Raw genomic sequence first — 24,853 nt, forward strand, 5'->3', positions numbered from 1 at the left:
TTCTCTTTCTTTCTTTTTTTAACTATAGTTGATTTACAATATCGTGTTGAGTGTCAGGTATACAGCATCTTATTCTTTTCCATTATAGGTTATTATTAGATACGGAATTCAGTTCCCTGTGCTATTAAGTAAATCCTTGTCGTTTATCTATTTTAGGTATAGTGGTGTGTATCTGTTAATCTCATACTCCTGATTTTTCCCTCCTGCTCCCTTTCCCCTTTGGTAATCAGAGGTTCGTTCCCTATGTCTGTGAGTCTGTTTCTGTCTTGTAAATCAGTTGATTTGTCTTAGATTTTTAGATGCCCCTTAGAAGTGATATCAGATAATATTTGTCTTTGTCTGACTGACTTAGTGTGATAATCTGTAAGTCCATCTACATTGCTGCAAATGCATTATTTCATTCTTTCTTATGGCTAAGATTCCATTGTGTGTGTGTATAGCACATCTTTATCCGTTCCTCTGTTGATGTACACTTCAGTTGCTTCCATGTCTTGGTTGTAAAGAGTGCTGCTGTGAACATTGGGGTGCATGCATCTTTACAAATTAAGAGTTTGCCCAGAAATGGGATTGCTGGGTCCCAGGGCTAACTCTCTTTTTAGTTTTTTAGGAATCTCCAGACTGTTCTCCATAGTGGCTGCACCAGTTTACATTCCCACCAACAGTGTAATAGGGTTTCTCTTTTCTCCACACCCTCTCCAAGATTGATTATTTGTAGATTTTTTTGGTGATGGCCATTCTGACTGGTATGAGGTGATACCTCATTGTAGCTTATTTCATAAAGTATGAGTCTCTTGGTCACAGTGCAGGACTGGCCCTGGAGACACAGAAATGAATTCCCAGTCTTCTGGGAACTCACACTGACTTGGAAGCGAGCCCTGAAAATCAAAAGTTCAGACTACACTGTGATAGAAAGTATGCATAGAATGTTAGGGGATCAAATGAGAGGAGTATCTAACAGACTTATGAGAGGAGACTTCCCAGAGAAGGTTGCTGTGGCGGCTGTTAGGGCTGAAACCAAGGGAGTGGCCAGGATGAGGCTGATAAGGTGGGCAAGGAGCAGTTCATGAAGGGCTTTATGGGCCCTGCCAAAGAATTTGAATTTTATTCTGAAGACAGTGAGGGGTTGCACCCCTGCTAAAGATGCTAAAGATGGAGAAGTGGTTTCTAGACATGAGCTCTCTGTGATTGTTCTAGAATTTCTATGTGACACAAGTTTGGGGGGTGAGGATAGGGTTGAGAATAAGGGCTAGGGGCTTTCCTGCAGCTGCTTTTTGGTTTAGTGATGGGAGCACCAGAAAATAAAAACAAGTAAATGATTAATTTTCTTTTATACTCTACTTTCAGTTTTTAACTGGGTTGTAGAGTAACCCAATGGAGAATTTTTTTTTTTTAACTACTAACCATCATTTATTGCAAGAATATATTGTAGCATTTCTTAGTTTCTTCCTACTGGCAATTAAGTTGAGGATTTTAAACACACACACACACACTTTTTTCGTATTATTTTAATGAATACTCCATTTTGGGGTCGTTTTGGTGGGGGCCTGATGGAGAATATAGTGATGCTAAATGTTCTACTTCCCAAGCACTCATGGTGCTTCCACTATAAACTATGAATGTGAAAAGACTTTTTCTATATATACAAAAGGACTTACTATTTTTATTTTTTTATCTGAAAAGTGACAAATAATAGCAATCTAGATATGACCTTTTTCCATTACTGTATATGAATTCTGTAATTCTATGTCTTTTAAGCATGATAGAATGATTTTTTCCAGATCTTTATTAGAGTATAATTGCTTCACACCATTGCACCAGTTTCCACTGTACAACAAAGTGAGTCATCTGTATACATATATCCCCATATCCCCTGCCTCTTGAGCCTCCCTCCCACCCTCTGCATCCCTCCCCTCTAGGTCATCACCAATCATCGAGTTAATCTCTGTGTTATGCAGCAGCTTCCCACTAGCCAAGCATGATAGAATGATTAATCGTGGTTGCCTATTAATCTTGGTTGCCTTTCTTTGGTATTTCTCAAAGGTGATGTTTGAATATATAAAGCTTACTAGTTATAATTCAGTTATTAACATATAGTTTTCTCTGTTTGCTCTCACCAGCTCATGTATTCTTACCTACCTTTTCCTGTTCCTATACTTTATAGAATTAAGAGACATTCAGGAAATCAGTTTCAGAAACAAAAGACTCATTAAAATAATGAAATGATGAGATTTTAAAGGTGCAGGGAATGACAGATCATTCAGTCAAATTCCTTCATATCTGGAAGGTCCAGGGCTCAAATTTTGAGATCGTATGTTAGAGGATCACCTGGATGGCTGAGTGGTGTAACTCGTGTTATTGACCTAAGTATGCCATGTTAGAAGATGTTAAACAGTGTAATTTCAGAGCCACAATTGGTTAAAATCCTAGAAGGGGATACAATTACTAGCCAAGTTTTTAATGTTCATGTAAGTAAAAAGGTGATTTAAACATCAGGGGAAAATGCAGGAATAACAGGAAAAAGCAAAAAAACAGAAAACCCTTTAGAATTGTGGAAACAACTTTTGATAAGTTGCCTGATGGAGGAAAAAGTTCATCTTATAGAAAGAAGAAGGAGGTAGCAAGTATGTGTCAGAAAAAAATCACAAGTCCATGATGAATTGAAGTCCAAGAATTTGGTTTGAAAAATGCAAACATGGCATTATGAGTTACACTGAATTGATTATGAATTGCAAATGAACTGTTATAAGCTTTACTGAAAACCCTCTAACACTATTCCTTAGATGTTCTTTATACTTTGTCATCCAGAGACACTGTTCACTACTCAGAGAAAATATCTGTAATATACCAATAATTTTTTAGTCATCGAGGGAGGCTTTTCAGTTATGGAGACTGTTATTCAGAACAGGTGGATGCAAATTGCCTCTAGCAATTAAGGCATGGAAGGAAGAAAGTGATTGCTTCAGAGTTTGGGGAGGTGATTGCAAAACAATAAGAAAAGAAATGAACTTAATTATTTTCTTTTGAGCAAAGAATGTGTATGTGTTTTGTACTGTTTTGTAGAAATTTGCTAATAAAGATACCACCAAAGATTAGAGACGTAATCATCTAGAGGAAATGCTGGTAGTATGGCTCTATGTGCGTGTTGTTCAAAAGTCTCTACAGCAGATTCACTTGTTTTAGGGGTAAGTAAGACAACTGTAAATAAATTCAGGATCATGCACTTTTTCTGTTTAATAAGGAATATTCTTGAATTTGGAGAGGGACAGATTTGGTTAAGTCAAAAGGGTAAAAAGTTTTGAAGTTTTTTTTTAAAAAAATACTGATTGTCTTCAAATTTGATCTCATTGCCCTTTACAAACAAATATGTGCTTAGATACGTGTACTGACTAAAGTAACATACAGAGTAATAGATTAAAAAAGTAATAAAAGAAAAAAGATTTTTTTAACAGTGTGAGAGAGATGTATTACTGATCTTTTTGATTTCTATATTGATGTCTCTGCAGTAGGATTATTATTTTAACTTGTCTTTTCTATTAAGTTATAAAGAGTTTATCTAGCTCTCTTAATAAACACCAAGGAATTTTGAAGATCACTTCTGAAGGGGAAAAAAAATTTTCCCACTGGATGTGAACTTTTCATTTGAGTTTGGCTACTGTGTAGACCAGTTGTCTAAGTCTCCTGCCTGACTGTTCAGCAGAGGTTCTTAATCTCTTTCAAGTTACAGTCTTGTTTGGGCATAAGAAGAAAGCTCTGAATCTTCTCCCCAGACTCATGTACATGTCATAATCCTTTGAACTCACTTTTATGTGTGGACAGGGAGCATATGACCTCCTGGAACCCATTCATTGGCTCTAGGTTAAGAATAATTTTTAAATGATAAGACTCATCTTGTCCTTCTCCAGATACTAGCAGCCTCGCTTTCTCGTAAGAGCGCTTTACGAGATTTGGTGACTTAGATAGTTCATAGTTTTATATAGTAACAGCTGCAATCCATATGAAAGTAGACACTATTTCTCAAGCCCACTCACTCCTTCTATAGTTAACAAAATGTCATGTAGAATTAATGTTCTTGACACTGATGTGCTTGTTCAAGAGGTATTTACCAGGTGCCTGCTTATGCTGGGCACCATGTTACAATCTGGTGACAACAATGGGACAACTAAAGTCCAGGCTCTCAAGGATTTTAAGATCTTGTAGTGGATTTTCTCCCAGTCAAATCCAAAGAATCTTTGAAAATAATTTCATTCTTCCAGATTTGATGGAGTGGAAACCTTAAAATCTGAATCTAAATGCGTAAGATTGTTACCCCCAAAAAGTGGGATTTCTGTGAAAAAAAAATTGCCTGAAACATGTCTTTAACATGAGCCAATTGCATCTATGTGTTTTGTAGATTACTGGCTTTACGAAGAACTGGAACTATTAAAGTTGGAACATTAAATAGCTTCCTATTGAAGTTTCTGTGAAAGTGAAAATAATGTATCCTCTGAAACTTTTAAAGAGCAATTAAAAATGTGATGCATAGTTGAAATATCAGTTTACATATAAATTCAGAAATTTACTGGTACATATTTACTGGGATTATCATTGTCTTTTTACAAATTGAAGTTGAGTAATTATTCTCCCCTCCCCTAACCTATCCCCTATCTAATAGGAAGACCTTGTGCAAGTAAGTCTTCTTTGGGTGCTCTTTGTATCTCTGTGTTGACTGTAGCTCACCTCAGCATGCTTATGAAAAAGATCCATACCAAGTGTGCCTTGAAGGAAAAGAAGTACCCTCAGTATTCTCCTGTCACGTCATTACTTGATAAGGGAGAACAGCCAGTAGTAGAGTCAGACTGTTAACTTTCTTATGGGAGAATTCACCAGAATTACTATTGAACAGTCTGATGCTCCAAGTATGACTGATTCCTGTTTGGTAAACCTCAGTACTCCCTGGTTAGGGCCCTCTTTTTGGACTAATCCATCTAGAAATTTCATGGTTAAATGCATTTCTATTTTATTTTCATCTTTCTCAAAAAAAAGTTGAATGTTTTTTGTAGTTAACAGTTACTGGAATTATGTTATAAATTACATGGTTTCGATACTAACAACATTCTCTTCTCATAGGCTATCCAGATTATGATTGGCATCTTTAGTGTTTTAATGTGGTATCTCCTATTGATTTTGTATATGGGACAAATTAAAGGAGTCTTTGGGACATATGAACCTATAACTTACAAAACAGGATGTTCTTTATGGGGAATGATTGTGAGTAGAATACATTTATATGATTTAATTATTCAGTAAATAATATTCATGCCACTAGTAGAACATAGGGAACAGTTTCGAAAAATTTTCAGGAGAGTTAACCAAATCCCATGTTGGTAATATATTCAAAATCAGATTTCTTTTTTCAACAAATATTTATTGAGCACCTTTAATTTACCAGCGCTATTACAGGAGATGTAGATATAGGAGTGAATACACAATGACAACCACAGGTTGGATTGTCCTTAGATGTGTGAAAGACAGAATCTTAAGCATAATCTCCATTAACATGGTTAATTTTCATATTTAGAGTCTTTACCTTAAGTTCCTCACATATTTCCTAAATTTGTCATCACCTGCACTCTTCTGTGGTTTCTTACAGCCATAAGGCAGTAGGAAAGTCTGGAGAGTGTGACATCCTGAAAGCCAAGTGAACAAAGAAATAGGGAAAGATCAACTATATTAAATTCTATTATGTTGTCAAATACGACAAGCACTGAGAAATGACCATTGGATTTAGCAACATGGAGGCCAGCAGTAAGCTTGACAGATACTTTCAGCAGAAGGTGGGGCAAAAGCCTGATTGGAATTGGTTTAAAAAATAGCGAGAGGAGAGGAATTAGAGACAGCAAATACAGACAACTCTTTTAAGGGCTTTGGTGTAACGTGGTATAGAGGAATGAGGTAGTAGTTGAGGGAAACTTGGGTCAGGACAGGGTTTGCTTATTTGTTTCAGTAGGTGGTTTCATGTCTTTTATTGAGGGGACTGGAAAGAGAGACAATTGATAATATATGAGATAAATAGGGGGAGGGGGGATTATTAGAATCATGGACTTGTGTAGGCAAAAAATGATACATTTTAATACACAAATAGCTAGGAATATGGACAGTTCATCTCTAGCAGTGGTTCTCGACTAGAGGTGATTTTTCCCCTCAGAGGACATTTGGTGATGACATTTTTGGTTTCCACAGCTGGGGGTGTATCCAGTGGGCAGAGGCCAAGGATGCTGCTAAGCATCCTCTAATGCACAGGACAGCCCCCAACAGAAAATTAGCCACCTTAATGTAAATAGTGTCAAGACAGGCAACCAGAGGGAAAGTAGAGGAACAGAGATAAAGGACACATTTTATAGGTAGGTAGTCATGTGTTGGGAGCTTGTGGTACTTTTCTTCTACGGGCCTCAAATATCTCAGTAATTTAGGAAGCAAGATCATGATCTGAGAGTGTGAGTAGAGAATGGATTGGTTGTTTGAGGAGAGAGAAGAGAATAGGAAATAGTCATCTAGGAAAAGTGAGAGGGAGTGTGTGGATTGTGGAGAAGTAGGATGACTGTCATGCAACATTAAGGACTCACTTAAGCTTTTGGAACATGATTGTATAGTGAGATGGGTCAAGATGATTGTGTACATCTTTCTCAGGCCATGTTCAGCTGCATGGGTACAGGCATATGATTAAGAGGGAGAACTGCATGTAATCAAGATTTTGCTTCAACCATACAACTGTGATCAAACAAGAAAGGTGCAAAGGAGTTGAGAGTGAATAAAAATGAGCGTTTTTAATAACTGACCAGGTGATTCAAGCTAGTGAAGGAGAGAATATAACAGAGAGGTAAGGAACTCAGATTATATCTCCAGATGGGGTCAAAGGATTGTTAGAGTTGCAACACTTCAGGGCATGAGCTCGAAAGATGGGAGGTGGTGGACAGAGTGGGATAATTAAAATTGAGATTTAAAAGGTGTTACACTTATTGACAGAAATAAGTACAAGAGAATGAATATGGGAATGAGTGACTGAGATAAGATGGAGTCAAAGGATTAAAGGAGAGAAATTCAAAGAACTACAAGCCTAGGGTATAAGAAAGATCATATAAGTATACATTGAAATTACCAAGGATTAAGAGGTGTTAGAGAGAAAGTTGGAAAAGAATTAAAATCACCTAGAAAGAGAAGAGTGACCAAGAGGTCAATAGATGACTTCAACCAGAAGGGACAGTGGGTGATAGAATCTGATGACATCTGATTCAAAGCTGGAGGAGACAGAATGGTTGGAAGTAACAATAAGGGGCGAGGGGACCACTTACCCATGCTTAGAACCAATGACATAAGGGCAGTAGGAGATAAGATGGCCACCATCTGAGAGGGCTGTAAAGGAAGCAGTGGCCTCTAGGAGAGCCTCTGCCTTTGTTCATTGGCTTACAGGTGTCAAAACGTTGCCTTGGAAAATAATAGGAGAAAAAGGGTACATTTGCAGATAAAATCCAGATAGATGATTCCTGTCCTTCAATGTTTTTAATCATTCATGTTATAAAAATATCATAGCTCCTAGATTAAATGATCTAAAATTTCAATTAAAATTTCAATTAAATAAAAAATTTTAATATAAATTTAAAATTTCCAAAGCAAAACTTCTCATTTAGGTCATAAACTTCGAAAGGCATTTTGTAAAGCACATGGTTTGGTAATCTAGTTAGCACTAGTTTAAAATTCACAAGGTATTTTCACTTTGTATCCTGAACTAGTTCTTACCTTCACTGTGTACCTTCTTGGAAATCTCAATTTTGCTACAGAATGAAGTGCTGAGTGTGTAGACTTCAGTTAACCTTGAGTAGTCAGTAAGCTTCTAGTTTACTGTATAAGGTGTATACAGCGTATATGGTGTATAGTATGAATGCTGTTTTTCCACAAATTTACCTTCGACTTAGATCTTTGTTAGAGCCACTAAAACAGATAAGACTAAAGGAATATTTCAAAGGGCTTGTACAGCCCACATTCAAACAATATGGCATAGCTTTACACCTCTGGGAAATAGACACAGTAGCCTGGTATGAAATAATGGAACCTCTTTTTAACAAAACAAAGGCAAAAACATGAATAGCAGCTATTACCTTAATAATGGCCACAGTCTCAGTTAAGAGAGATATTTTGTACAAACACAATTTGGAATAGATTCATGGACTACTCTTTTACATCTGGGTATGTACACAGTAATTATAATCAGTGATAGCATCTCAATAGGAAGTATAGCATTAGAAGTAAGAATCAAATGAGTTCAGAAAGCATGTACAGATATAAGCAAACTTGGTCCCTGATTCAGGACTGCTTAAGTCATCTTTGGCATATTCCACAATCCACTGTCTGAGTTATTCCCACTGTCCTGTACATGTTTCTGTTATTAGTGACCCTACTATTATCTTCATTACTATATGATGTAAACTTGTCCTCACCCCTTCTACTGAAACTTCTTTATATGTTTTTACTCTTAGTATTCTAAAAATAATTGACTTAGAAGAGGGAGTTGTTAAAAATATTTTAAGTGGATGAGCATTATCAATGAGTATTTATAAATATATGTTTTTATATCCAGTTTATCATTTCAGGAGTCTCTATAATAAGAGTAGCAAATCATCCATCTCAACGCCTGGTAAGTTAAAATGTTTAGGTACCCTAGAAATCACTTGTCACAAAGCTAAGTAGGTTTTAGTGAAAAGATAGTGGGCATTAAACAATGAAGGAATCTACCCTACCTATAAAATAAATGAAGGAATTAAATGAAAATCTAGGAGCATATAATTTAATGTAGACAAACATGCTATGTTAGTTAGAATCATATTATATAAAGGTTTTTAAGGGTAGAGGTTTTTTTGGTTTGGTGTTTTACCTTCTTTTAACATTGTATGAATTTTACTGTTAGAAAAAAATTGAATAGGACCTAATGCCTTTATATATAGACATAATACTGCTGTAAAACTTCATTTTCCTAACTCCAGTTTGGGAATACAGTTGTACCTTGTAACAAAATAGAAAATCTGTTCAGAGTAAAGATCCATCTATAGTACAGGTGGAAAGATATTGGGAAGGAAGAAAATCTTAGAATCTTAAAGCTAAAAGATACCTTAGAAGTTAATTTGTCTACTCTCATAATTTACAGATAAAAAACTAATATCCAGAGATGTTGATGGATTTCCCTAGAGAATGAAAACCCAGGATTAAAATTCATTGAATCCTATTTGGCCTGTTTCTACAAGCAGTCATTTTTCATTTTTTTTTCTTTTTTCTTTTTGCAGTGGAACTCCTTTTGTTCAAATCATGTATTATAAGTCTTTCTTCCAACTGACTCAGAAGATTGTAAAATACAATATTTTTGAGCCCAAATGGAAGATTGATGCTTATTGGTGTGATGATATTTCGATATTTCCTCCAAATTAACTGGGTTTCATATAAACCAGAAAAAGGTTTTGCTCTAATGGCAAGCATACCAACACTTCTGAAGCTTCAGAAACTAGATCAAAGTTTTAACTAGATTGTCTTTTTCAGCAATACAGACTGTTTAACCAAATTGTTTGTTCTGAGTATAATAAATTTACACTATATCTTCTTTTCAGTTTACCTGTGCTATGATCATGAACATCTTATGCATAATTGTTGCAATTATTGCGATGGTTCTAACAGTAATGGAGTTGTCTTCTTTTGAATCTGTGTCATATAGGAATTATGGACAAGCGGTAAGTGACCAATTCTATAGGAACATCTTAATTTCAAAATTATTCTTTTCAGAGGATTTGAAGCCTTCGGAGGTAAATAAGGCTTTTGTTGTTCCCCGTGAAATTCTTTGATTTAGTAGTAAGCTCTTGATTGAAAATTTTATTCAAAAATAACTCTAACATAATTTTTCGTAAATATTAGTAGGATTTTGAATTCTTGACATGCCCAATTAAAATAAAGTAAGTAAAAAATTTGAAGACTTAAGTGATAAGTTATATGTATAGTAGGGTATATATATATACACGTTAGGATGATTCTTTTAATGAAAGAAAAGTATAATCCTAAATCTTAAAATCATTCCTAGAATCAACAAAAGAATTCTGCTCTTGATGCATGTAGTAGTTGAAATTGTATATAACTACTCATTTCTGGTTTAACGTAGATATTTTCATATATCACCTATTTTTGTGTCTCACATGAATTTTGCTTTAAGTCCTCAAGTACCAAAAGGGCATGAATCTGCCTTGCTTCCATTTAATTAAATATCCAATCACATAATTTGTATCAGAGAAATAACTGTATTTCTTTTTAAGATAGTAACATTCTCCAGTAAATGTGAATATCTTTACTGACATTACAGTAGATTTATTTCAGTTTTGTTGACTTTAAATTCAGAATCACAGAATATTAGTGCTGCAAAAGACTTTAGCAATTATTATAAAAATCTTCCATTAAAAAATGAGAACAGATTATAGTGGAGCTCCCCTTTGTTACTGAACAACAGAATGAAACAACAATTTGGAAATTTTAATTCAAAATAATTCTGAGTAGAAGGGTCATTATAGATGAGAGATAAACTTCTTCCTCCTCCCCTATATACCCTCTCTCCATGCTTGCAGTATATTATAAAGGGGACCATCAGATGAAGGAATCCAAACATGGAGAACAAAAGCCTAGAAGACAATAAGATGATGAGAGAAGATGCAATAATATCTCCAAATATATTGTCTGTCATGAATGATGTATTGATTTTTTAAATAAATAAATTTATTTATTTATTTATTTATTTTATTGGCTGTGTTGGGTCTTCGTTGCTGCACGCAGGCTTTCTCTAGTTGTGCAAGCGGAGGCTACTCTTTGTTGCAGTGTGCGGGTTTCTCATTGCAGTGTCTTGTCGTGAAGCATAGGCTCTAGGCGCATGGGCTTCAGTAGTTGTGGCACATGGGGTCAATAGTTGTGGCTCGCAGGCTCCAGAGTGCAGGCTCAGTAGTTGTGGCACACGGGCTTAGTTGCTCTGCGGCATGTGGGATCTTCCCGGAGCAGGAATCAAAACCTGTGTCCCCTGCATTGGCAGGATTCTTAACTACTGTGCCACCAGAGAAGTCACAGTGATGTATTGATTTAAATGAGCATGCATCAGATTTTCCCTGTAAATTGTAAGTAAATTTTCCATTTGCCCTGGAAATCCAATCTAGGTAACTTCAATTCTAATTTCAGGGGCAGAGATAAGCTGGATTCAGAGGCTTAAATTATGTGTTGAGCACTCAGTCACTCTGTTGTTTTCCTATTTGAGCTTCACTGGCACACAGCTTGCCACTTTCAGGGGAGAGTTTGAGAATAACACTAACATGTAAAGTAAGTAGTGTGGGCAAAATTACTTTTTACAGTCTTGCCAGCTAAGAGGTTGCTATTTCTTTCCAGCTGAAATGCTATGATTATGTTTCTGTCAATAAAATTAGATGACAGTTCTTTACTTTGCCATTTCAAACCCCCTGCAGTCTTTTCTTTAGCTTCCTGTTAATATAATCATGAATGAACACTTTACCTGAGTTAAACTTGTATTTTCTCAAAAAATGTTATGTTCATTCTTGCATTCAATTTTTTGCTCACATTATCAAACTGTAGGTCATGTGATATATAGTTTAGCTTTATTACTTTTTTTAATGTCTCCATTTATTAATTATTTTGTCACACTCTTAATTTATGTTATCAAATTCTGAAACAAAATAGGTTACAAACAAACAGGTAAATTAAAGCTGCCTAGAATATTGCTTTCCTCCTTCATTTTTCTTAGTCTTTATTCAAAGGTCCGTCCTCCTTATGAAGCCTTCCTAGTTATGAATGGCTTAAGGTGAGTCTTCTGTCCCCTATAATTGTTGATCAAGTTTTTATCCATTTTGACATCTTTAACCTTATCATATGTTATGTTATCATTCTATATTTTCTACTTGAATATAAACTGAGAAATGAGGCATTTTTGTCATTTCATTCTTACCATCTAATATCTACCACCTAATAATTTCTTGCATATAAAAGATATTAAATAAACCCAACCAAAAAAAAGAGGGAAGATGAAAGAATTGAAATAGAATTATGGTGTTGTTCTTTCTAGGTCAGAATATCATTCTTGTCTTTCCACAGCCAGCATGAAAACTACATTTATTTTCAGGCTTAGTATCAAATCATTCATCCTCATATGTAGTTGAAAAATATCTTTCCAATAGCAATAAAAGGGATCTGCTTTTTTCCAGAAATCACCACCTTATACTTCCAAGTGGAATATTCTCTTTTTGAATTTATTCGTTCTTCCATCTAATACTATAGCAATTTCTATATGAGATTTTTACACAGGTAAATTTGTTTGTAATTAGTAATAGCTATTTTAATAATAAGAATTGCTTGATAAAATCTTGGAGGGCTTGGAGACAGAAGAGCCAAATCTTTTTGACTGAAGTGTTTGGATAGAGACCTGTGCCAGAGACTAGTGAACAGAATGAGAATGAAGAGTTGCAAGAATTGAGACAAGACTGCTGAGTGATGAAGATCAAGCATTAGAGCTATAGATAATGAGTTGGGGGAATGAAAACTGGGGAAGTGAAGCAGAAGGCATAAGAGTAGGAATGCCTAGGGAAATCAAATACTGAAAGAGACTTATTCTTCTGTTTCCCTTCTTTTCCTTGACTCTCATATTAGGAACTCCTTCTGTGAACACATCTGCATTTACTAAAGATAATCAAGTGAGGTCAGTGTGCCCTCTGGGCCTTTCCACGGATCTGAGCAGAGGGCTGATCTCCATGTGCTTCCTCTGCTTCTTCAGGTTTGCCTGTGTTCTTAGTTGAGAGAACCACATGAGTTCTGGGAACTTTTCTGGTGACCTCACTTAGCTCAAGACTGGACATCACTACAGACCTCTACCATCCCGACACATGTTAAAGATATTTTCCAAGATCTTTTAGGTATCTTAAAACCTTAAACTTGGAGGAAACAAGATGGCAGAAAGGAAAGAATTTGAACTCACCTCCTCTCACAAGCATGCGAAAATCACAACTAACTGCTGAACAAACATCAATTGAAAAAGACTGGAACCTACCAAAAAAGATGTTCTACATCCAAACACATGAAGAAACTACAACGAGACATTAGGAGGGGTGCAGTCATAATCAAATCCCATATTGCCCAGGTGGGTGGCCCACAAATTGGAGAATAAGTATATCATGGAAGTTTTCCCACAGGATGAGAGGTCTGAGCCCCACATCAGTCTCCCCAGCCTGGGGGTCTGGCATCAAGAGGAGGAGCCCCCAGAGCATTTGGCTTTCAAGGCCAGTGGGGCTTGATTGCAGGAGCTCCACGGGACTAAGGAAAACAGAGAATCCACTCTTAGAGGGCACACATGCACAGGGATTCAGGGCAAAAGCAGTGACTTCATAGGAACTTGGGCTAGAGCTACCTGCTGGTTTTAGAGGGGCTCCTAGGTAAGCAGGGAGTGGCTGTGGCTCACTCTGGGGTCATAAAAGCAGGTGACAGACCTGTCAGTGTGCCTGGGCTGGCACACCTCAGGCCAAACAACTAACTAGGCAGGGATACAGCCCCACCCATCTGCAGACAGGCTGCCTAAAGATATCCTGAGCCCACAGCCACCACTAGACATGCCCTTTGACACAGTCCTGCCCACCAGAGGGCCAAGACCCAGCTCCAAGTCTGCATAAGCCTCTAAACCAGCTTAGCCCACCAGAGGACTGGCACCAGAAGCAATAAAACTATGATTCCACAGCCTGCAAAAATGAGTCCACAAGCACAGGTCAGAAACTACTCTGGGACCAGCTGATTCCTGGGCATTGCATGATGAGAGGGGAGTGTACTGCTGGGATACACAGGATATCCCCTACAGAGGGCCCTTTCTCCAAGGTCAATAAATAACTAACCTACCACATACATAAAAATACAAATAGAAATTTAAACAAAATGAGACAGCAAAGGAGTATGTTCCAGATGAAGAACCAAGATAAAACACCAGAAATACAACTAAGTGAAGTGGAGATTAAGCAATCTACCCAAGAAATAGTTCAAAATAATGATTGTAAATATGATCTAAGAACGAAAAGAATGTATGCACAGAGGGGAACACTACCAGAAGTTTTTAACAAAGAGTTAGAAAATATAAAGAACAACCAAACAGAGCTGAAACATGTAATAACTAAAATGAAAAAATGTACTGGAAGGAATCAAAAGCAGAATAAATGAGGCAAAAGGATGGATCTGTGAGCTGGAAGAGAGAGTGGTGGAAATCACTGCCATAAAAAAGAATAAAGAAAAAAGAATGAAAAGAAATGAGGACAGTTCAAGAGACTTCAACATCAAATACACTAGCATTTGCAGTGTAGGGGTCCCAGAAGGAAAAGAGAGAGAGAAAGGGCCTGAGAAAATATTTGAAGAGATGATAGCTGAAAACATCCCTAAAATGGGAAAGGAAACAGTCACCCAAGTCCAGGAAGTCCAGGAAGTTCCATATTCTTCCCTTTCCAATATCCATGAAACAATCATTGTGATACATTAATGAATTGAAGATCATCCCAATAGATGCAAATGAACTTATTTACAAAACAGAAACTTACAGACATAGAAAACAAACTTGTGGTACCAAAGGGGAAAGGAAGGAGGTGAAGCATAAATTAGGAGTTTGGGATTAACATATACACACTAATATATATAAAATAGATAACCAACAAGGACCTACTGTGTAGCATGGGTAACTGTACTCAATATTTTGTAATAACCTATAAGGGAAAAGAATCTGAAAAAGAATATGTGTGTATACACACACACACACACATGTATATACATATATATGTATATATAACTGAATCACTGTGCTGTATACCTGAAACTAACACAACATTGTAAATTAACTACAATAAAAAAAATTTTCTAATTTTTTAAACAAGATAATAATATAAGATGTCTCCCCATTTCCTGGTTGCAGAAACTTGGGAGAGAAATTTCACGTGTTTTACTGGGCTTCTACCCCTTGGAATTGTGTATTGCATTCACATACACGATCTTCAGCTGTGTTGGTTTGGTAAGTGTTTATGTAACTTTCTGGCAAATCTGGAGATGTAGATTTCTAGTAAACACACTCTATGAGGAGGTGAAGTGTTCTGATACAATATAACTAATAAAAATATAATAATATTTACTTCACTTTAATTTTTTTGTTTATAAAATTACAAAAGTAATATGAAACTGAATATTAAAATGTAAAAAAATTACAGAGTAAAACGTTATTCTCTTAATATCATCATCATGCTCACATCAAAATCTACACAAAAAGACATGCACACACAGTTTTCTTTCTTACTAATTGTGTGTGATCATATTGTTTTGTTACATGCTTTTTTCTCACCTATCGTAAACATCTTTCCATTATAAGCATATTTAAACAATGCCTTTTAATAGCATCATGTTTTTCCTTAGTATTTATTTTAACATTCCTTTATTGCTGCTGCATATTTAACTTTTTTCCAGTTTAAATTATAGACAATGGTGCAGTGAACATCCCTCTCCATATATCTTGGCATACAAGACTGGTATTTCTGTAGGTGGTTGATTCCTAGAAGTGTAATTGCAAGTTTAATAACATCCCCAAATGCTGTATTAATTCACAATCCCACAAAAGTTTATGAGACGTTATTTCCTCTCAACCTTAAAATACTAGATATCTAACATTCATTCATTCTTTCACAAGTACTTATGGAGGACCTATTACTTACTAGGCATTGTAATAGGCACTAAGGATGAAGTAGTTAACAAAACAACATCCCAACCATCAAGCAGCCTGCACTCCAATAGGAAAAAAAGACAATAAACAAACAAAAATATAATAATTTTGGGAAGTAGGAAAGTGTTATAGAGTAAAAAAAAAATACAGTAAGGAGATAAGGCAAAGATTATTTTACATAGGATGGTAAGGGAAGACCCTATGAGCAGATACTAACTGAAGTACGTAAGTAACTATGAGACTACGTGAAAAAGGGTTTTCCAAGAATAGGGAATGGTGGGACTTCCAGAATGGCTGGATGAGGATATGGCAAATTTCCCTAAAAAGAAATTATAAAACTGGACAAAACTGTCAGTAAACAACATTTTAAAGATTCTGAAAATTTACCAAAGCATACAACAAATTGAGAAGTGTTTGTTTAAGAAAACTTGCTGAACCTTGGGTAAGAACAGTGGATGTCTGTGACTTTTTAGCTTGGGGCAGCTAAAATCCCTTCCAACTAGCCCCCTCAACCGCAGGTTCAATTTTGCAAAAGTTTACGTGGGTGAGTCAGACTGTGAGGGCCAGCAGCCTCACTGCTGGAGAAGCCTGATTTAATTTGGAGCAGAGCAAAGAAAGTTTTAAGTCCAGGGGTATTATTAAAACAATAGTGATCTCAGTTGCAAACAGTCCGGAAAAGACAATATAACACCTAGCCTAACTAAGATTACAGTACTTGTTGGGGCAAGAAAATGGCAACCAGCCAAAAGCTTAACAGGGAGATTCTGAGAACAAGACAGCCAAAGCGGGCCTTGATAATATCCTATTTATCCCTTGTGGCCTGGAAGGTTACAGGTGTGGATGAGACTATGCATGCACTGAGGAGAACGGAGAGGGCTCTAGTAAGCTCTCACTCCTGGCTGAATAAGGCCTTGCAAACACAAAGTTAAAGCTCTGACAGATTTACAAATGGCCTAGACTTTGAATACTTTCTTTAAGCTATACTGATTTCACTGACAAGGGGTGGTCATCTTACTGGCTTAATGTGTATATTACTTTGCTAGGGCAGCCATAACAAACTACCACAGACTGGGTGGTTTAAACAACAGAAAATTATTTTCTCACAATTCTGGAAGCTGGAATTCTAAGATCAAGGTGTTTTGGCAGTGTTTCTTCGAAAGCCTCTTTCCTTGGCTTTCAAATGACTTTCTTCTCACTGTGTTATCACATGGTCTTCCCTCTATGTGCGTCTGTGTCCTAATCTCTTGTTATAAGGACATCAGTCATATTGGATTAAGGCCCACCCTGATGACATCATTATAACTTCATTACTGCTTTAAAGACCCTATCTCTAAATACAGTCACATTCTGAGGCACTGGGGGTTAGGACTTTAACATGACCTTTAGGGGGACAAAATAGAAGGTGTTCAGCCCATAAAAGGTGTTTAAGCATGACCTCTAGGAACTCATTGGCTGACCACTTATTCTGACCCAGGGGAGAACCCTAGGAAACCAGGATTAAAAATAAAAGCAATAATTAAAAACTAGAAAAAAGTAAGATATATCAGAAGCCACATACTGCAAGGTACACAGACTCCACAAAATTAGTACAGGCAAGTCACAAAGGAAAACAATAACAACAACTCCAGAGGGAAGGTGAGGCAATCAGAATCCAAAGTCACTACAATATTTTATCTAAAATATCTACTTTTCAACAACAACAAATGACATGCAAAGAACAGGAAATAGTGTCTCATGCACTTGAAAAAAAGTCATGAACAGATATAGTCTTTTGACCGAAGGGGGAAACAATTGTTGTACTTCACAAAGAAAGACTTCAAAGAATTAAAGGAAAACATGTTTAAAGAATTGATGGATGATATAATGGCTCATCAAATAAGAGTATCAATGTCTGTTACCTTGACTGTGGCAATGATATCACAGTGCTTGTTATGTGTCTAAATTTATAAATCATACACATGAAATACATGCAGTTGTTTGTATATCAATTATGTCTCAGTGAAGCTGTTAATCTTTTAATAAATAAGAATATCAATAAAAGGGAGAGAAATTATTTAAAAGAACAAAATGGAAATTCTGGAATTTAAAACTACAGTTGCTAAAATGAAAAACCCACTAGAGGGGCTCAAGAGCAAATCTGAGCTGACGGAAGGCAAAATCAGCAAGCATGATAGAATGATATAGATGGTCCAGTCTTAAGAACAGGAAAAAAAAAAATGAGCAGACCCTCAGAGATTTGGGAGACACCATCTAGTGCATCAACATATGCATAATGAGAAGACCAGAAAATGGGGGGGGGCAAGGAAAAAAACTTAAAGAAATAATGGCCAAAAATTTCCCAAATTTGAAGAAAAATAGTATTCTATCCATCTAAGAAGCTCAGTGACCTCCAGTTAGAATAAACAGAGAAAGACTCACTCCTAGATGCCTCAGAGCCAAACTGATAAAAGAAAATCTTGAAAGCAGCAAGAGAAAAATGACTTCATATGTGTAAGATTAACAGCTGACTCATCAGAAACAATGGAGGCCTTAAGGTAGTGGGATGGCATATTAAAGTGTCGGAGGAAAAAAACAGTCAAGCATGAATTCTATATCCTTTAAAACTATCCTTCAAAAATGAAGGTGAAATAAAGATATACACAGATGAACAAAGAGCGAGTGTGTGGCTAGCAGAACTTCCTTATAAGAAACGTTAAAGGAACTTCTTTAGACTGAAAGGAAGTGATATCAGATGGAACTCAAATACACATGAAGAAATAAAGATCATTTCAGTAAAGGTAATTATGTAGATGACTATTAAAAACAGTTAAATATGTCACTTGTTCTTTCTTAACTAAAAAGACAATTGCATAAATTGCACTGGGCTTACCCAGTTAATCCAAGATAATCTTATTTTAAGGTCATGCTATTATCTACCTTAATTCCATCTGTCACTGCTACTAAACTCTACCTTATAACATGAAAGCAGCCATGGACAGTATTTAAATGAATGGATATGGCTTTGTTCCAGTGAAACTTTACAAAACAGGTAGTGGGCCAGATTTGGTTCATTTGCTGTAGTTTTCCAAACTATCTATAGATACATCTTTTCTCCTTTTTTCTATGAAATTTTAAAAGAGATAAGGTTACAAAAGTGAGCATTATAACACTATATTGTTGGTTATATAGCATATGTATGTGTAATATATATGGCAATAATAGCACAAAGGAAGGGGAAGGAATACAGCTACATGAGAACTAGGTTTCTGTATGCTACTGGAACTAAATTAGCATTCATCTGAAGCAGATTGTGATAAGTTAAAATACATATTGTAATCCCTGACCAATGACTAAGAAAACTCCCCAAATTATAGTAAAATAAAATTAACAAAGAAGTTAGGATAATACATAGAAAGTATTTAATTAAAAAAAAAAAGTAACGGAAGAACATAAAAGACATGAGACATACAGAAAACAAATAGCAAAATGTCAGACATAAATCCAGCCATTTCAATAATAACATTAAAATAAAACTACAATGAGATACTAAGTACCTAACAGAATGACTAAATTTCAAAGTACAATTCTACATGATAGTAATGACTATGGATAAAAGAAATTTCTCCACATTCCTAGTTGGAATATAAATTACTACAACAACTTTGAAAATCTTTGGGGCATTACTTTCTGAAGGTTAAGATGTGCATACCCTATCAGTAATTTCAGTCCTTAATATATACCCAATGGAAATGTATGTACACATGCAGCAAGATATACTTCCAGGGGAAAAAATAAACATATATATCAATATTCTTCATAATGGCCCCAAAGTGGAAATGCCTTCAGTGAGCGATGAACATATTGAGAATAAAATTTTACACAGGAATTAAAATTAGCAATAACTGCAGTTAACAACATAGATCAGTCTCGTACATATAATGCTGAATATTGAAAGGCAGATTCAAAAGAATGCATACTTGTTTAATCCATTCATAGGAAGTTTGAAATCAGGCAAAACCAAAGCTAAACCATAATGTTTAGGGAGGGATGGAAGCTGTTGGTAAAATTAGAAAGAAAAGAAAGGATTGATTACCTAAAAGTCAAAACAGCATTACTTTCGAGAGAAGGAATGGTTAGTAATTGTGAATGTCATGACAAGGCAACTTTTGGGGTGCTGGCATGTGTTCATGTTGCAGAAGACCATGAATATTTTATTACAAAAGTCTGGGAGTATACCAAAAGCTACAAGTGGTTCAATAGCAATTAAGAGAGTGGGTTGAGGTAAAGATAGAACAGAAAGAGGGCAAACGGCACTTTAACATTTTATTCTTATATTTTTATGCTTATATTTTAAAAAAACTAAGTACTTACTACATGTATGATTTTAGGAATCATAATGTGATTTATAAGAAGTTAATTTTTTTTTCCAGTGTCGCGAAAGTGAAGATGTTAATACGACTATTTCAGAGGAAGTTGAGAGTGCTTTATAAAACCTTATAAATGTGAGAATTTTCCTGGTGCTCTTACCTGCTATGGGCCCTGATGACATATCTGTGTAACAGAGCTGCTACAAAGTCCACAGATTTTCTGCAAAAGAAAATACAAAGCAAGTTGAAATCTTCTTTTCAGTGTTTAAGAAAATTCTTCACACATATTTTTGTAGGCTCCCATTGGAAGGCTTTTCCCTAATTAAATATGATATTATTACAAGGGAGAATTTATTTTCTAGGTACTCTGATAGCTGTCAACTCTTCCTAATGGAGCTTTTGTAAGAGACCATAAGAAAAGATTTGCAGTTTTCTCTAGAGTGCAAGCTACACAGACTTAAAGTGTGATATTGTATAATTCTCAGGAGAATTTTAAATAATTTTTGCCTCTACAAGTAAAGAGTACATTTCTGTCTGAGTTCTACCTGAGCTAGCTACCCGAACAAAATATGAATTAAAATGCATCCAATTCAGTCACTTCACTGACTGCTTCTCTCCTCATTAAAGTTCCTTTCTGCCCTGAAAGTCTCTGCCGTCTTTCTTCCCTTTCATTCCCCCTTGCTTCTTATTTCTTCTCATTGCTTGGATCACCTGTTCAATTGCTTTTTAAAGCAAACAGGCTGATTTTCCATACTAAGGAAAATTTCCCAAGGATCCGTCGTGAATTCATATCCATCTTTTCTTCATATATGGAAAAGAACTTCAGAAAGCCTTGCTCAGCAATATTAATCACTCCAAAGAGTACATGTAGCTCTCTTTTAAATGTGCTGCTTTTTTTCATTTGTTCATTTTCTGCTTTGTCTCTCAAGAGGTTTCATCAATCGTTACCTAATAACACAAATTAACATTTTGTCCTAAGAATTTTATTGCTTAGCTTACATACATTGAGTGTCTACAGTATGCCAATGAATATATTAAACTTTGGAGTATCAGAAATTAATAAGGTACATCATCATAAAGATTTTTTTATTTCAAGGGAGGAAACACAGGTAACAAATCAGTACTGCAGTGTGATACATGCATTAACAGAAAAAAAAGTGAAGTAGCGAAGAAAAGATAATGATCTTTCTATGGGAAATAAGAGGGAATAAACTTTTATGAAGAATGTGGCCTCTGAACAGGGGATTAATCGTGCTTTACCAAGCAGATTGAAAGGTGGGTGGACATTTAAAATAGAAGGATTACCTCCTGCAAAAACAGAATGTGAATAAGAGCACGGTATATTCCAGTAGCTAAAATTAATATATATCATTAAAACATAATGACAGGGAGAAATAGGTCGAGTGAAAGTTGGAGAAGTAGGAAGAGACCAGATGATAGAATCAAATCATCAAAGACTGATGATTAAAGTGTGGAACTGTACCTCGCAGACAGTGGGAACCACTGAAGAGCTTTTAAGGAGGGAAATGATAAGCTTGGATTTACACTTGAAAAGTATTAAATAGAGGGAAATGCATTAGAAAGGATAAATTTGATGAGAACAACTAGAGTGTGGGTGAGAGTAATAGATAACTTACTGTAATGACTCAGACAAGCAGTGAAAAAAGGGTAAGTTTTAGTTTTGTTGACTGATTAAACATAAGGTATGAAGGAGAAAAAGAGAATCTAAAATGAACCCCCCCACCGCCCCCAGTTTCTGGATTGGATGACACCTGCAGTGGTACAAAATGTAGAAGACACAGCAGGATTGAATGAATTGATGAATTCCATTTTGAATAAGCTGAGTTTGAGATAACTATGAGATACTAGAGATGTCTGTTAGGCAGTTGAAAATACATAACTGGAGGTTGGAGAAAGGTTAGCTATATAGAAAGAGACTGATTTTAATGTGATTTAAAATATGGTAATAGGAGGTTTTCCATTTCCAGCAGTTAAAAACTTAGTTCTTGTAGCCCAAGTCTCCTACAAAGAACACAACAGAAACAAGCCAAAAGTTTAAAACAACATCTGTTTGAAGTTATTGGAAATCTAGGATTTAAGACAGCTGGGATTTAAGGAATCAAGATTCCAGAGTTGAAACCAAGAGATGATCCACATTTTTAGCATAGCTTTTCCCCCAGATGTATTTACTGAATCACAAACAGCAGATGAGACGTTAATGGGCTAAGAGCTTCCAGTATTCTTAAAGAATTGTGAAAACAATAATTGGAGCTTATGCCCACCAGAGGACAAGAAGCTTATAGACACCCAGGACTTCCTGTTACAATCCTTATAAGAGCTATATTTTAACAGTAAAGGTGAGCAATATTGAGCCATTCTTCTCATAGACTGTCGCTCAGCTCAATTACGGATTGTGTTAAAGTGAGCTTCCCAAATCTAATCATTTCTAGAGGAAGATAGCATTATCCAGAACATCAAGTGATCACTACAACTTTTCATACACAATGTCTGGAATTCAATCAAAGTAAAACAATTAATTAACTGAAATCCAAGTAAAAAAATACAGGCCCACAATGGATACAATAACAGAATTATTAAATCTTAAATGACAAGATTTCAACAGAGAAATGAAAATTGTAAAAAAAAGAAATGGAAATGAGAAATCACAGTAGCTGAAATTAAGATATAAATACATGAATGTAACAGCAATCAGACGTAACTGACAAGAAATTAGTAAACTGGAAGAAAGAGCAAAAGGAAGAATCAGACTGAAGCACTTATAAAATGTTTGAAAATGCAATGTGGGGTGTGAACAGAGTAAGAGACATGATATTGGTGAAAAGTTCCAACACCATGTATTTGGAAGTTCAGAAGGAGCATGGAGATAAGATAGGTAACATTTAAAGAGATTATATCTTGGATTTTTCCCAAGTTTATTTTAAAAAATGACAAATTATAGATTCAAGAAGGGTTACAATCCTAAGCTAAATTAATATAAATAAACCTACATTTCAGTACATAATAGTAAAACTGCATAAATCCAGTCACAAAGAGAAAAGTCGTAAAAGTAGACAAGGAAAAAAGACATTTTACCCTCAGAGAACAATGATAAAAAGAATGGTGGCTAACTTGTTAACCAAAACTAATAAAAGCCAAAAGCCTTCAACATTGAATTAAAATTTTAGTAAGTGTTCTTCAGACAAAAGGGAAACCATCTCAGATGGAAACTTGAATAAGCAGCAAAGGAAGGAAAGGAGTAAAAATTTTAAAGGATAAATGTCTGAGTAAATATAGTGATCATATAAACAGTCATGTCTAGGCATACTAAAATATATTTAAAAGAGACTGAAATAACACAAGGCAGGTGATACATGTAGTTAAAGTGTTCTACGGTCTTTGCCGTGTTTGTAAAGCAGTAAAGAACTAATTTACAAAACAGCCCTTAATAAATTGAGGTTGTAACCTCTAAACACTGAAGAATAATAAAAGACTGTATAGCAACCTAAGAGTTCATTAAAATGAAGTAAAACCAAGTGAGAAATCCAAAAGAAGGCAAGAAAGGCAAGCAAAGAAACAGAAAAGAGTTAAACACAGTAGTATTAGAGAAAACATTAAAGCAAGAAAAATTTTTGAGATGTAAAGGAAATTTCATCAAAAGTCTCAATCTATTAGGAAGATATAATTCTATATTTGTATGTGAATCATATTAAAATACATAAAGCAAAAGGTGAAAGAACTAAAATGAGTAATAGATCATCCATGATACTGGAAAATGTTTAGCAACTTTTCTCAGTAATTGATGGAACAAGCAGAAAAAAAATCGGTAAGTGTATAGAAGATCTGAGTAATATATAACACTACTCACCCACTAGAATGGCAAACAATTTAACAGTGATAATACCAACTCAATAATACAACCTCAATTTATTATTGGAGTCATATGGCGAACCTGTAACTTACAAACCCTGCTGGTAGAAATATGTAAATTGCTTAAATCACTTTGGATACCAGTTTGAGAATATCCAATATGGAAAGTTTATTACTAGGTTTAAAGCATAAAAATTAGTATATATTAGTACATATGTTCAAGAAAAGACAAGAACATTCATAGAATAGTCACAGAATAAGTGTTCCAAACCTGCACTGGAAAAAAAAAATCTAAAATTCCAAATCCCAATGTTGATCAATGGTAGAGCAATTTCATTAAATAAATTTAATGTTGAGGAAAATATCAAGCACAAAGAATTACATACTGTAGGATTCAATTTCTTTAAAGATCAAAATCAACAAAATACCCACTGAAAGTCAAGATTGTGGTAACTTTTCAGAAGAAAGGAAGGAAATTAGCATAATTCTAAATAGTCCCCAGATTAGAGGATATCTCAAGGGGAATTTTTTTTAAATGTTTAGAACTACATGATAATGAAAATGCAACCTACCAAATTTATTATAATACAGCTAAAACAGTGATATTTACATTTACATTGAACTTAATGTTTACATCAGAAAATAGGAAACATTTTATTTGTTTTTATTTTTTTTAAGCTCTTTATTGGAAAATCATTGCTTTACACTCTTGTACCAGCTTTTGAGGTACACCAAAGTGAATCAGCTGTGTTTATACATATATCCCCATATCCCCTCCCTCCCGTGACTCCCTCCCTCTCTCACTGTCCCGGCCCTCTAAGGCATCACCCATCATCGAGTTGATCTCCCTATATTA

At 35.4% G+C, this 24,853-nt stretch overlaps 1 protein-coding gene across 1 annotated transcript; it reads left to right on the forward strand.

Annotated features, from left to right (window-relative positions):
- The first annotated feature begins 3,125 nt into the window (after positions 1 to 3,125).
- Positions 3,126 to 20,253, forward strand: MS4A13 (membrane spanning 4-domains A13). Its single transcript, XM_057727130.1, has 6 exons — positions 3,126 to 3,182; positions 5,107 to 5,247; positions 8,612 to 8,668; positions 9,630 to 9,749; positions 14,990 to 15,085; positions 20,194 to 20,253. The coding sequence occupies exons 1-6, from the start codon at positions 3,126 to 3,128 to the stop codon at positions 20,251 to 20,253; spliced, it is 531 nt and encodes a 176-aa protein (XP_057583113.1).
- The last annotated feature ends 4,600 nt before the right edge of the window (positions 20,254 to 24,853 follow it).

The sequence above is a fragment of the Hippopotamus amphibius genome, chromosome 3 (genome assembly GCF_030028045.1).
Source record: "Hippopotamus amphibius kiboko isolate mHipAmp2 chromosome 3, mHipAmp2.hap2, whole genome shotgun sequence".
Lineage (NCBI taxonomy): Eukaryota > Metazoa > Chordata > Mammalia > Artiodactyla > Hippopotamidae > Hippopotamus > Hippopotamus amphibius.